This window comes from Asterias rubens, chromosome 3 (genome assembly GCF_902459465.1).
Source record: "Asterias rubens chromosome 3, eAstRub1.3, whole genome shotgun sequence".
In the NCBI taxonomy this organism is placed as follows: Eukaryota; Metazoa; Echinodermata; class Asteroidea; order Forcipulatida; family Asteriidae; genus Asterias; species Asterias rubens.
Window position 1 is genome coordinate 4439926 of NC_047064.1, and position 13749 is coordinate 4453674.

Genomic DNA, 13749 nt, shown 5'->3' on the forward strand with positions numbered 1-13749 from the left:
ACATTGATGCAACTGGTGCCGAACTTATTCTTTGCTAAGCAAAATTTTCTACTAATAGCAGCTTTATGAAATTGGGCACAGATCGTCTTCAGGAGCATGCCCCAATGTTCTGTTTGTTCTTTAACCCAGAAACCATATCCAGATCAGAAAGCGTACATAGAGTCACTGTTAGTCACAACAGACTCTAGTGCCCGCGATGTCCTGTCTCAATCGTACGATAGCATGATGGTCATGGCCATGGCACTCAATGCATCCGTAGAACACCTCGCCAAGATGGAACCGCCACGCCGTCTGCAGGACTTCCAATACGGCGACACTGCGATGCGTGAGGTGATCATGCAAAGCGTACGCAATGTGCACTTCTACGGGGCTACGGTGAGTTACACTTATGCCTAGACCAATATAACTCATGTTAGTCCCATGCTAAGGCCTTAACTTAATACTCCTTATAGTCTACCTTCTTAAACCACGCCTAAGCAGACAGTGTGGCTACGACTTTTTGTATCAGTCAAGTGGAGACTCTTGAACGCTAGGTGGCAGCAGACTCATTAGGTAAATTTCCATGGTTATATAATTCTGAGCATGCACACGTTACAGAGATCAATGGATGTACCAAGTAAGTCTGCTGCCACCCAGCGTCCAAAAGTCCCCCATAGACGGTACATTGATAGACGGATGAACAAATGGAAAGTTCTGCATTTGCCTCTTATCGTTCTTTGATTGTATCGAGCAACTCGACCCGCTTCCACTTGATCCAACGATACTTCAAAGGGGCTGTATCATCATGATTTCGTGTACTGACACACAGGCCTGCTTAATAATGACGACACAACCCCTTTAACATTATTTTGATGCCCTAATATTCTTATAAATAGGTCACTATAAGTGTGTGTAACCATCTGCTTCTTGTATTACGCTAATTTTCAAATAATGTGTCTTTCTAACGGCAGAGTCAAGTATCGGTGGACGAAAACGCAACAAGGACCAGTGAATCTCTACGTGTCGTGGTCAAACAATTCCAGAACACCACCGAAGGTATTTTTCCCGCCCACCAGTCCACCCGTGACTTTTTTTTCTGCGAGTGTTAATAAACACACTGCGCAAGGAGACACGCATGTTTTTTACAACGTACATCACATGGGAAATCAAATCCACATTATTTGTTCACCACTAGAAAATCCAATAAAACCGCGCATGAGGGACGACAGAGTGGCGCCAAAATCATTGCTTGATACACTCTGCGGATGAGATGGCGCATTTTGTTTCATTTCATACACAGGCGGTGTACTCTTTATGACGTCATAGGGCAAGCTGTTTTTGCTAAAATCAAAGACAACCCCCCCTTCCCCGCCCCCTCTCTCTTTCCGTCGCAAAAGTAGACTTTGTTCTTGTTTGCTGCACTTTGAGGGACTGAGTTCGATAGGTTGTCGTTAGTGAGCATAGAATGATGTGCGCTATTGAGTTTTGAAGTCCACCTTTTGATACACAGAGTACAATATTTTACACATCACAAGTCATGCGTTTCGGTGTATACAGTCACACAAATCGGCTTTGTGCTTAAACCTACATTTCCCTTGCAAATTCCAGTTGGTTGATCCTTGTGTCACGCTTGAACCGCAAACACTTTCAAACTCCAAAGCCGCTTACCATTAGGAAATAGCTATAAACCTGCTTTTTGACAAGGTTGCATTTCTCCTTTTGCTTATTTGCCAACAAATGGCGTGAAAACTCATGCTAAGGAAAAACATACAACCATACCATTGTTATCTTCTGTACAATGTCGCCAACAAAAGCTTCAATAAAAACATCATGTCTCGAGAAAAGTGCAGTTTGTTGGGCATCCTTCAACTTAAACCAACATTGTTAAAAACCACTCCCTTTAAGCTTGGGACTAAAATCTAGTCCAAGATGATTAATTTAATTGTCATCCATCAGATATAGACCTACCCCTATACCGACTAAGCAAAGCAACTAAACAGCAAACTCTTAAAAATAAACAGAGATCTGCTTTTGCATTGCCTAGCACCACACTTAACTCAAGGGCACTGGACACTATCGGTAATTACTCAAAATAATTGTTAAACTATAAAATACTTCAGGCCTGAAGCCTTTCAATGCAGCTGAAAGCACACACATTTTGTGAAACTATGTTTTTCTTTCATTATTCTCTGGCAACTTAGATGACCAATTGGGTTCAAATTTTCACATCAGTTATTTATGCATATTATGTTTGAATACACCAAGTGTGACTAGTCGTTGACAATATTACCAAAACGCGTCCATGTGCTTTTAAATATCAGACATTACTGATGCATACAGTCTTATGTATTACCCTTATTATGTTTTAATACCTCGTGCATGTTCTCTTTTTAACGTCTAATGGACTTTACGAACTCGTCCACTGCGGCGTATTCCTTTCTTTTTATCTGGTCGTAAATGCACTCAGCAGTAATCATATTTTATTATCATGCATCATTACAAGAATCTTATTGTCACTTGCTTCTGTCACGTTTTGTTTGTCCATTATCACCTCCTCCCTGTACCTTACATGAAGTGTAAATATTAAGGCGGGGAAATTATATTTGCTTTTTTCTTTTGTTTATTCCCGCGCCTTAGATGGTCCGATGAAACACGTGCTATTGTTCGACTCCCCGGACGTGGAGACAAGCTTTGAACGCATCGGCAACAATAACTTCATCTGGCACGGTTTGTTAATTACATTGACAGTCAATTCAGGCCTCGTCGCACGAGACCATTTGAGCAAAATGAGCACTTTGGTTTCACAAAAAGAGATTTTCTTTTTTTATCGAAGCGGTTTACTATAGCTTCTATTGTAGATTATGTTAAAATTTGTAACACGAAATTACTTTCTGAATGGGACATTTTCTGAGACCTAGTTGTATGCAATTATTGCATAGTGTGACGTGGCCTTGTCGAGTTTAATAAAGAATTAAAAACTATGGCAACGATTCATGTATTGCTGGCTCATGATTTTTAACCGGAGTGAACAACATTGGTTGAGAGAGAAAATATAAACAAAAATCACAAATTTGCAAATCACTTTACATGGTATACATGTACTTATGAAGATGGTCACGATGGAAAACTTCCATTTAATTATATTTGCTTGGATTAGTGTTTGAGAACATGAGTAAGATGTACCATACAATGTAAAAGGTTAAGGGATAGGTAAAATCATCGAACAATGTTGAATCAACAATGTAGAATGTATTTTTTGTTTTACCAATGGGTAAGCTAAAAAATATCACCGGCTATTTTTTCACGAACGGGTTTTAACCCCCTTCACAATCCGCGAGGGTAAGTCACGGATATCATCCCTACGAGCCTGGCTGATAGAGCAAAATGCACTACATTATCCTAACTTTTGACGAATCAATATAATGGGCCTTGCTCTATTAAGGCACAAGTGCCATGAGCAAGATTCGAACCGAGATAACATAAGAACTTAGGCTATTTATTCTGCACATTAGAACTGCCATCCTCAAAAATGTCCAACCCCTTTTTTCTTAAGGATTCCCTCTTTTGGATCGATTTAGGAGAACAAAACTTCCCATTGAAAAGCACTACGACAGTGAGAATTATAATGTGCATAAAATATTTGCGGCCCGGTGATCTAGATCGCTCAACCACGATACGCCACGTTTACAAGTACATTAGTTTATTAAATTGTACTGTTTATCGGTTAAATATTCAAACACACTTTGTGTTTGAAGTTCCAACTTACAGTAAATTTGACGATCAATGGCCAATCAGAGCCAGCCAACGTGAATAATTAATTCTGATTAATTCAATACCTTGTTTGTTCTGATTGGCAGGAGAGAACATCCCAGTCGACGGGGTGACGATCAAGGAACAAATCATCGTCAAGTCTTTGAGTCTGCGCATTACAGTCATCGTGTTAGATATGGTTGGCGTGTCCATAGCCCTTGTGTTCATTTTCATCAATATACGGTACAGGAACAGAAAGTAAGTTTTAAAATTGAGCGGTTTGTGAAACAAAAAACGGAAGAAAAGAACAGTTTAGATAAGACTATTGTCTGCCCTTTTACCGTAAAATTAGCATAAATGTTATTTTATATACATTCATTCATTTGTTTTTTATTCCAACTTGGAACACACCCCTTAACAGCGGAGTTGTCATGTAACAAACACCAGTAACAAAATTCATACAGCTTATCACAAAAAGAAGTTTAGCAGAAAGCCCACAGAAAAAGCAAGGGTTGAACTTCATATAAAGTATAAGGCAATGTGGGGAGGGGAGGATACAACAGGGTACATTTTAAAGACCAACAATCGCTTCTTTTGAATAGACCTTATGCATATGACGTCATTTCAGTAGGGCGCCCTCACCTAGAGGTCAAAAGGAGGTTGTTCATTGGCCAATACTGTGCGCCGCGCGTACACATCTGTGCGTCTCGATTGTTTCGTCACCGTTTTTCCTCTAAGATGGCGGCTGGTTGACGTCAATGCATAAGGTCTATTGTAACGTCAGTTATGTCCGTTTTGTGTTTGTCTCGTCTCTGTAGGGCAATCAAGATTTCCAGTCCACAGATTAACAATCTAACGGCAGTGGGCGGGCTTCTCCTGTACAGCTTCGTTGTCATGAACAGTATCGATTCTTCGTTGTATGGGGAGAGAACAATACTCGTCCTTTGCCACGTAAGTAACAGTTTGATGAGATATTAAAGGCAGTGAACACTATTGGTAATTACTCAAAATAATTATTAGCATAAAACCCTACTTGTTAACGAGTAATGGGGAGAGGTTGATGGTATAAAACATTGTGAGAATTGGCTCCCTCTGAAGTGTCATTGTTTTCGAGAAAGAAGTAATTTTCCACGAATTTGATTTCGAGACCTCAGATTTAGAACTTGAGGTCTTGAAATCAACCATCTAAACGCACACAACTTCGTGTGACAAGGGTGTTTTTTTCTTTCATTATTATCTCGCAACTTTGATGACCGATTGAGCTCAAATTTTCACAGGTTAGTTATTTTATGCATATGTTGAGATACACCAACTGCGAAGGCTAGTCTTTGACAAATACCAATAGTGTCCACTGCCTTTAATTGGTAACGAGCAATGGATAGCTGTTGATAGTAAAATACATTGTGAGAAACGGCTCCCTTTTTAATTAAACGTAGTTTATATGAAGGAGAGGTAATTTCTCACCCGAATATTAAAAGACCTTTTAATAAAAGCACACACTGCAAACAAACATTCTTTCCTTATTTTCTGGTCTGGTCTTTGACAATTGTAAAGGGTGTCAATTGCCTTTTAGAGGGGTTTAGACAGTTTCAAATCAGATTATGTCCTCCATCCATACGGCAAATTGTGTATACACAAACTTCTTCTGATATGTGCACCTTCTTTCGAATCATCCTCCTGCAGCCAATGTTGCCCATGTTAGTTTTTCTTAAGGCACTGAATTGAATAAGCGACAAGGGTGTCTTTCTTCCATTATTATTTCACAGATTTGTTATGTTTTGCATGTCTTTGACAATAATACCAAAGGTGTCCAGTGTCTTTTAATCAGTGGGAAAGAATCATACAAATGGTATCCAGTATTTTATAAAGGTAACGTTTATGAAGTTTATGTTTTCCCTTTGTATAGTTAAATGTTTTTTTTCATCGACAGGTATCGACGTTTCTTCTGAGTGTCGGTTTCTCTCTTGCCTTCGGTGGACTCTTTGTGAAGACGTTTCGCATCCACAGCATCTTCACAAAGGCTGTAACTCGACTCAAGAAAGTGGTTGGTATTTAATTTGTCTGTGACAATTTTCCGTGTCATGACCGAGCGTTTAAGCGCACTGGACTCTGATCAGCACAGAGTGTGGGTTCGAGCCCCGGCCTCGACACTTGTGTCTTTTAGCAAAACATATAACACCTTTACTGCTAAAAAACATTGTTGTTATGCCCCTATATTTGTATCTGCGAAACGTTCTGTCAGAATTTTTCTCAGATTCTAATTGTGGACTTTTATTCCGGCGTGCACATAAACCAATTAATTAGATTTTACGTTCACTTTAAGAGTCTGCTTGTGAATTCGTTAAGCTGGTCGCCGGTCCAACGTTTGGATGTGTATAGACGATGTGACCTCTGACGTCACTAGAAAAACCATAACATGATTCGTGCGCATACCGCCGGGCAAAACCTTTGTGTTTTGGCAGCCAGCTAGAAAGTGTATGCAATCTTACCATGACTACGGGTGTTTTTGCCCGACGAAACATGACGTATACAGTGGTTTGTCAACAGAGGGCGGTTCGAATGTAATAATAGGTCACATCGTCTATATGTATATATATTATCAAGAATAATTTAAAATAATGTCCTCGCCGAGCGCTCAAGCGCTCTGTAGTTCTGACAAGCAGAGGGGTGGGTTCGAGTCCCGGCATCGGCACTTGTGTCTTTTAGCATTACACATATGCTTTGGAATTTTACTGTGTTTTTGCGCATTGTCTTTTTTTTTATTATTATTATTTTTTTTTTATTGAGAGATGATGCCACGTTTTTTTTGGAATTCCCTATTCTGTTAGAATTCTAAAATATTTAAAATATCAATCTAAACTATTTTCTTTCTTTCGATTGTACTCCACCCCAACTAGGAGCTGCCCGACACTCGTCTCATAATGTGGGCGTTTATACCAGTGATTGTAGACATCATCCTCATCACATTGCTTATTACATTGGATGAGAGCGTCGTAGAACGAGAAAAAGGAACTGCACTGGTAAATTTCCTTTCCGTTTTTTTTTAGGGATGTAGGTCTACTCTCATAGGATTATGTTAAGAACAAGCGTCTTCAATCTTTAACGAAAACCGTGTATTTTGAAAACCCCTAAGAATGCACCATGATACAGGTCTAGTATGAAGTGAACATCTATATTAAACTTAACGGTTGATTTGAACAATTTCTCCACTTAGTCAAATATTCTGAGATTCGATCATTATTTTGGCAAATTATTTTTGCTAAAAGAATTAGAAGAAAAGAAAAAAGAAAAAATTACTTTGGAAAACTTGCTGTTTAACATGTGGTTTTATTTCTAAGCGCATTATCTGGTGAATCGTCTTAATTTAAAGACACTGGACACCTTTGGAAATTGTAAAAGACCAGTATTCCCACGTGTTTTGTCTCAAAATATGCATAACATAGCAAGTCTTTGACTATTTGGACTCAATTTGTCTTTAAAGTCGCAATTGGTCATTGAAGAATAATGATAGAAAACACCCCTGTTGCACAATGGTGTGCTTTCAGATGACTAATAAAAGGCCTATTAGAAATACCTCTTTATAAAAATTAACTACATTACTCCAGCTCTCCATTGTTCGTTACCATGTATGTTTTCATGCTAACAACTATTTTGAGTTATTTACCAATATTGTGTCCAGAGTCTGAAAGTTACGGCTGGTAACACTAAAGACATTAATCACTCCACTGTTTCTCCAAAGTACAATGACCTGGGGAATCGAAGTGACTGATACCCCAGACTGGACTATTCCACTATCTACGAAAGGGGATAATATAGGTCCTTGAGTTGCCCCGTATGGCCTGAAGATACCTGTGAAAATAAGATGTTGAAATTGAATACATGTACAGAATAGATGTGGTAGAAAAATCCGAAATCAAGGAACAAACCACGGACTCGGGTAGGGGCTTAAAACTGGCAACGCAACAGTCTTCTTAACTAATCCAAAGACCAACAAAACTATTTCTGTACCAAAGACTTTGTTGAATTTGTTGTACAACACAAATGAAACATTATGATATTGAACTTATGACACCTGACATAACCTTCCGTTCACTATTTGTGCACACAGGTAGATTCATCACAACCCGAGAGGGAGATCTTGTTAGTCCCCGTACGTCAATACTGCACGTCTAGTAACCAGTTCTACTTTGTGGTGGTGTTGTACGTTTCTAAAGGCGTTCTTTTGGTGTTTGGAATCTTCTTGGCGTGGGAGACCAGACGAATCACTGTGGCTGAATTAAACGACAGTGAGTCAACAATTGTGCATTAAATTATTATTAACTATTTTCTCATCAAAAATTCATGAAATAAACTATTTTCATATGAATTTATGAAATAATGGAACTGGATAACCAACTAAAAGGTTGTTGTAATTCTATAGTTGTAGTTTTAACCATAAAACTAACCTGTGAAAAGTAAGGTGGTAGAATTTTTGAGATAATGCGGTAAATCCGAAGCGGTAATAATATTTATGTGAACGCAGGAATATTAATCTGCAAGGGGAGACTTTTGGGACGCTTGGTGGCAGCAGACTTACCAGGTAAAATCCATTGTTCTCGGTAATGTGCGCATGCTGAGAACTACGTAAACAATGGAAATTTACCTGGTAAGTCTGCTGCAACCTAGCGTTCCAAAGTCCAATCGGAATACACAATCTGAGAAACGCTACCGTCAGTAACGATTCTCATACTGTTAATATTGGGGATAGGAAGTGATGTATGTGTTTATAACCACATTACACGCTGCTCTACTTCTTACCAAGTAAGTTGCTATTACCATTAATGTTCAGAGTCATTACCAAGCATATACAGATCAGTAATTGCAAGGGTCGTGGGTTCGAATCCCACCCGAGTAAAAATGCCTGTGATTTTTTTCACAGGACTCGGGGAAAGTACTGAGTATACAGTGCTACACACATCGGTGTATATGGGTAAAACCAAAAATTAATATCATATACAGATCCTTTTAAGGATACACACACTTTGTTTATCGGCTTGTTCTTGTTTTTTTTCCGGACAGGTAAATATCTCGCAATGTCTGTTTACATCGTTGCATTGACTGTGGCCATCACACTACCGACTCTGGTATCCGGAAAATATGACGTCAACTTTGAATACGTCGTTCTCAGTGTCGCCGTAATCTTTGCCAACACGACTGTTTTATGTTTGGTGTTTTTACCCAAAGTAAGTAAAGCAACAACTCTACCACGACTCTTGCGTCGGAAATCGTATCCTTAATTTGTAACATTTTAGAACGAAATGTATAACTCCAGATAGCATCACAACATAGGACCAACGTTGGGCCTACGGAACACTTTCATTGGACCAACATTGGCTGTCAACATTGGCCCAACGTACTTTTGCTCATCGGAATTACGTTGGGCCAATGTTAAAGTTGGACCAACATTGGCCCCACTAATAATCTTTATGTTGGCTAAACATTGCCCCAACGTTGAGCCAACGTATCATTATTCAAAAATATTGACTTTGAGTTTATATTTCTGTTCATGAACTGAATGATCTTTACGATTAATTCAAGTAGTTAGAGTCTGTGAATATCTACTTATCGGTTATTATTATTTACATGTAATTTACAATACCAATAACTAAATACTTTCTACACTGACTACAACCTATAACACAGGCATATACATCCTTCTGCATTGTATGTTTTGTATTTACAGTCCAGGATCCATGGACTTTCCAGTCATGGTTTGTTTTTAATTCAAACTGTGTACTTCTTAGTTAACATGTTTGAATTACAAATGTTTGTTTGTACTTTTGATGTTCATATTTTCTTACAAAAGAATTATACACAAAAATACACAAATTTGCCTTGGATAACTTAAATTCACCCCAGTTGTTGTAATATTATCAAAGTAAATATTCACACAATTCTAAGCCCCGCCCATAAATTTGCATTTATGTCAATGTTGGTCCAACGTTGGCTTAATGTTGGCTCAATGTTGGCTTAACGTTTAACGTGATCGTCTAATTGATATAACTGTATTGTCGGTATTACTGGCATTTGACTGTCAACTTGTCCTATAACTAACAAGCAAAGACATTTAATCTATTTTATGACCAGACACACTTAACCACATTTTGGTCATATCCCCTGACTCATTTGTCGTAGTATGATTCTTGTTATGGTTGACGACGAAACATCAGACCGCCGACCTAATTCCAACATATAACTGCGCGACATTTCAACACAACTCCAACGTTTTCCATTGGAAAGCTTTGTCGGTTTGCAAAAAAAAAAAAAAAAATAGACATGATTGCATTTTGATGATTGCATTTTGATGACTGCATTTGTGCACAAATGCATAGCTGTTTCGTTAGTAACATTTTCAAATTTCTCAACTGAATTGAACTTTTATTTATATTCAAAGCAGTTATGACCAATCCTGGCTATTTTTTTATTATTATTATAGATTATACCATGTTCAGTTAGCAATTAATGACTTAAAGGTGCAAAAAAGAAAAAAATCATAACAAATCATATGATGACGGCATCATGACGTCATTTCACAATATACAAGAACTTGCCAATATCTAACAACCTACCAGGTTCCAACTTAATCGCAAACTTACTTCGGGAGTTATACGACTTCAAAAAGTGCACCTTTGGCGAAGTAGAAAACCTATACTGTGGCAAAACTGGTCTTGGGATGGATGGTACACCATTTCGGGCAAAATGGTAGAAAACGTTTTCCGGGTCAATACTGGATTTGTGAAGGCACACCATTTCGGCATAATGATGAACCTCTAATGGGCCAATGCTGGTTTTGTAGCGGTGCACTATTTTGGGAAAGCGGTAGAAAACCTGCACTGGTCCAATACTGGTTTTGCGGCACACCATTTGGGAAAACAGGCAGAAAACCTCTACTGGGCCAATAATGGTTTTGTAGCTGCACACCATTTTTGTCAAAATGGTATCATATAGAAAACTTTTTCTGGGCCAATCATGCCAATACTGGTTTTGGCAAAACGGTTAAGAAAACGTGTTCTAATTACTAAACCGACTTGAAATTTAGAAAGGAATTAGGCCATGTGAGTTATTGAACTTGATGGTACCAACATTTTGAGAAACCGAATACTATTTAAAAATAAATTATTTTGTGCTAAAATGTATACCTCCTTTAATAATTTATTGGTTTTTACATAGCATTTTAAAATTAATTTATTCATTGCTGCTGTTTTTAATTTTTTAATTTATTTTTTTATATCATGGACAACTACACTTTATTGTAGTGGACTTTTTTTTATTGCAAAGTGTAATTTTTCAGATCCTTTAGTTGTTTGTAGTATTTTTAATGGTTTCATTTAATATACGTGTAGGTAACAGCTGGTCTGGCCTAATTTTATAATTTATTTGTTTTGGGATTTAATTGGGGAATTTAGGCTTATAAGTTTTGTTTTCTTGTAATGCTTTGCGCTTTGAGGAATGGCAATTCATATTGTGCTTTATAAATAATGTTTTATTATTATTATCATTAAAGTAATTTCATTTAAATTTAATATATTTGATATACTTTTTGCATTTTTATTTTATACAATTTGTATAAAAACTGACGAGTTAAAATGCTGGTTGAATTTTCGTCTGATAATGAAAGTTTCACTTTCTACTGTTTTTTTGGCGGCACACCATTTTGGCAAAATGGTAGAAAACCTCTATTGGGCCAATACTCGTTTTGTAGCTGCACTATAGACAATCTTTTCTGGGCCAATACTGTTTTTTTTTTAGCGCCACGCCATTTTGGCAAAATGGTATAGAAAACTTTTTCTGGGCCAAAACTGGTTTCGAAGCGGCACACCTTATGGCAAATAGTGGTAAAAAAAACCTTTTTCTGTGCCAGTACTGATTTTGTATTGAACCGCATTGAATCGCATTGTCAAAGCTGTGCCACAAGATGGCTTAAGATTGTGAAAACAATTAAACACTGACGAAGTAATGTAGATTGTTCGGATTTTTTTGCTATAAAATACCCCCAGGCATTTAAAAAGGCAAAAGGTGGTCGCGTGTTGAGATACCGCCTTAAAATCAGGAGGAATTATGTCCATGCAGGAAGAAATATCCTCATATGAAAACACACTTTGAGAAGAGTTACTTTGACATTACCTCGAAGTGAGATGCTTTTCAAAATGCTTTATACAGTCGCAAGCTGATATAGGCTTCTAACCAAAAAACATCTGGCTCTTCTTTCTTAATTTTATTAAGTTGACATTGTCTATAGGCCTGGCTATTTTACTTGGCAGTGGGGTGGCAATCGGCGGTTGCGGTTGCGGCTGTTGCGCTAATTGTGTTGATAATGGCTGTTGCGCTAATTGTGTTGCTAATGACAGTCTATGCTTCAACACGTGTTACCATGGCGATCAAGACATAACCCCAACCATAGCCGCTAACTTATATCCTTTTTGTTTATTGTGTCTTTTTGAAGATGATTCTGTTTTGGACGACGGATGACAAGAGTCTGTCAATTACTATGATGAAACAGAATGGCTTCGTCAGCAGTACTGTCAGATCATTCGGATTGGGTGCCGATTCGCGAATGGACAGGTTGACTCTAAAATTAAAAAAGGTAGGCCTACGTTCTGAGTGGCAGAACTACATTAAGTAAATGACACATTATACGTTGCCTAATTTATCCACTGAAGTTTCATGTGCGCATGCTCTGAATCAAGTGAGCATTTGACAATTATCTGTCTGCCGCCACCTAGCGTCCACAGAAATTACAACTGTGTTCAATATCGAAAATGGTATAATGTATACCTTTTCTGTAATACTCTTGTTTTCCTACTTTGCAGAAGATAGACCAACTGGAGACATTAAAACAAGAATTTCGATCGTTGGCGAAAGGAGAAGCTGTGCTAAACACATAAGAATCAATCGGCTGAACACAAACTAACAATAAAAAGTAATGGATAACTTTCTGTCTTGGAAAGCTTTGAGTGCGCCACTCAGTCTACTTCTTACTCGTCATGAGGGCCTGAACATCTGACGTCAGCTTGATAAATCTGAGGTCACACTTCAAGGCTCACTGTCTGGTCATACGGTTACTAGTATAGCTGAGCGCCCTCTTTTGAACCCCCCTCTTCCAGCCCGTGTTAATTTCCCATAATATGGTGGACAGAATCTCTTGCGGAAGGAATTCCCTGTATGGGACACCGGTATTAATGACACAGCTTTATCACAGCGTTCAAAGTGGATTTTTGAAGATCGAATCAGTGTCGTTGATTACCGGCTGGTATGGGAGACTAACGCTTGATGAGTGCTGTAAGAGTACCCGAAGTGTTTTTTGGGGCCACTTTGGTGTAATTAGGTTGTGTAACTGTTATAATTAATTATGTTGTAAAAATATTCAAATTTGAATTTCTTTGCCATGCTTTTCATTTCACTCGGACAGTCTGACTACGAATTACAGACGTCAACCGCTTCTTTGAATCGATTAAATAATGTATGCTAACCAGTTGGAAAGTCTTCTAGACTCAATTCACTACAGTTACTTCTGATTGAGGGCTTGAAAGAAAATTTAAATTAAAAAAATGTTGTGGTTATATATTTATTTGTGTTGATGACTTCACTAAGAGCACCTAAAATAATTTACAAAATGTAATTAAATAAACAGATGCAAACATACTTAATGGCCTTACGTACTTTCAAAACTACAGCACCTCTGCAAATAATTTCTTAAAGGCAGTGGACACTATTGGTAATTATTCAAAATAATTATCAGCATAAAACCTCACCTGGTAACGAGTAATGGGGAGAGGTTTATAGTATAAAACATTGTAAGAAACGGCTCCCTCTGAAGTGACGTAGTTTTCGAGAAAGAAGTAATTTTCCACGAATTTGATTTCGAGACCTCAAGTTTAGAACTTGAGGTCTCGAAATCAACCATCTAAACGCACACAACTTCGTGTGACAAGGGTGTTTTTTCTTTCATTACTATCTCGCAAGTTTGATGACCGATTAAGC

General features: G+C 37.9%; 1 protein-coding gene across 1 annotated transcript in view; it reads left to right on the forward strand.

Annotated features, from left to right (window-relative positions):
* Nucleotides 1-13483, forward strand: part of LOC117288529 (gamma-aminobutyric acid type B receptor subunit 2-like) — a 34997-nt gene extending 21514 nt beyond the window's left edge. Inside the window, exons 7-17 of the mRNA XM_033769422.1 lie at nucleotides 130-375; nucleotides 951-1035; nucleotides 2617-2706; nucleotides 3837-3987; nucleotides 4548-4680; nucleotides 5660-5773; nucleotides 6627-6749; nucleotides 7838-8015; nucleotides 8788-8951; nucleotides 12212-12352; nucleotides 12579-13483. Coding sequence (XP_033625313.1) covers nucleotides 130-375; nucleotides 951-1035; nucleotides 2617-2706; nucleotides 3837-3987; nucleotides 4548-4680; nucleotides 5660-5773; nucleotides 6627-6749; nucleotides 7838-8015; nucleotides 8788-8951; nucleotides 12212-12352; nucleotides 12579-12653 — 1500 coding nt within the window. The 3' untranslated portion in view covers nucleotides 12654-13483. The remainder of the gene's footprint in view (nucleotides 1-129; nucleotides 376-950; nucleotides 1036-2616; nucleotides 2707-3836; nucleotides 3988-4547; nucleotides 4681-5659; nucleotides 5774-6626; nucleotides 6750-7837; nucleotides 8016-8787; nucleotides 8952-12211; nucleotides 12353-12578) is intronic.
* Nucleotides 13484-13749: the final 266 nt, after the last annotated feature.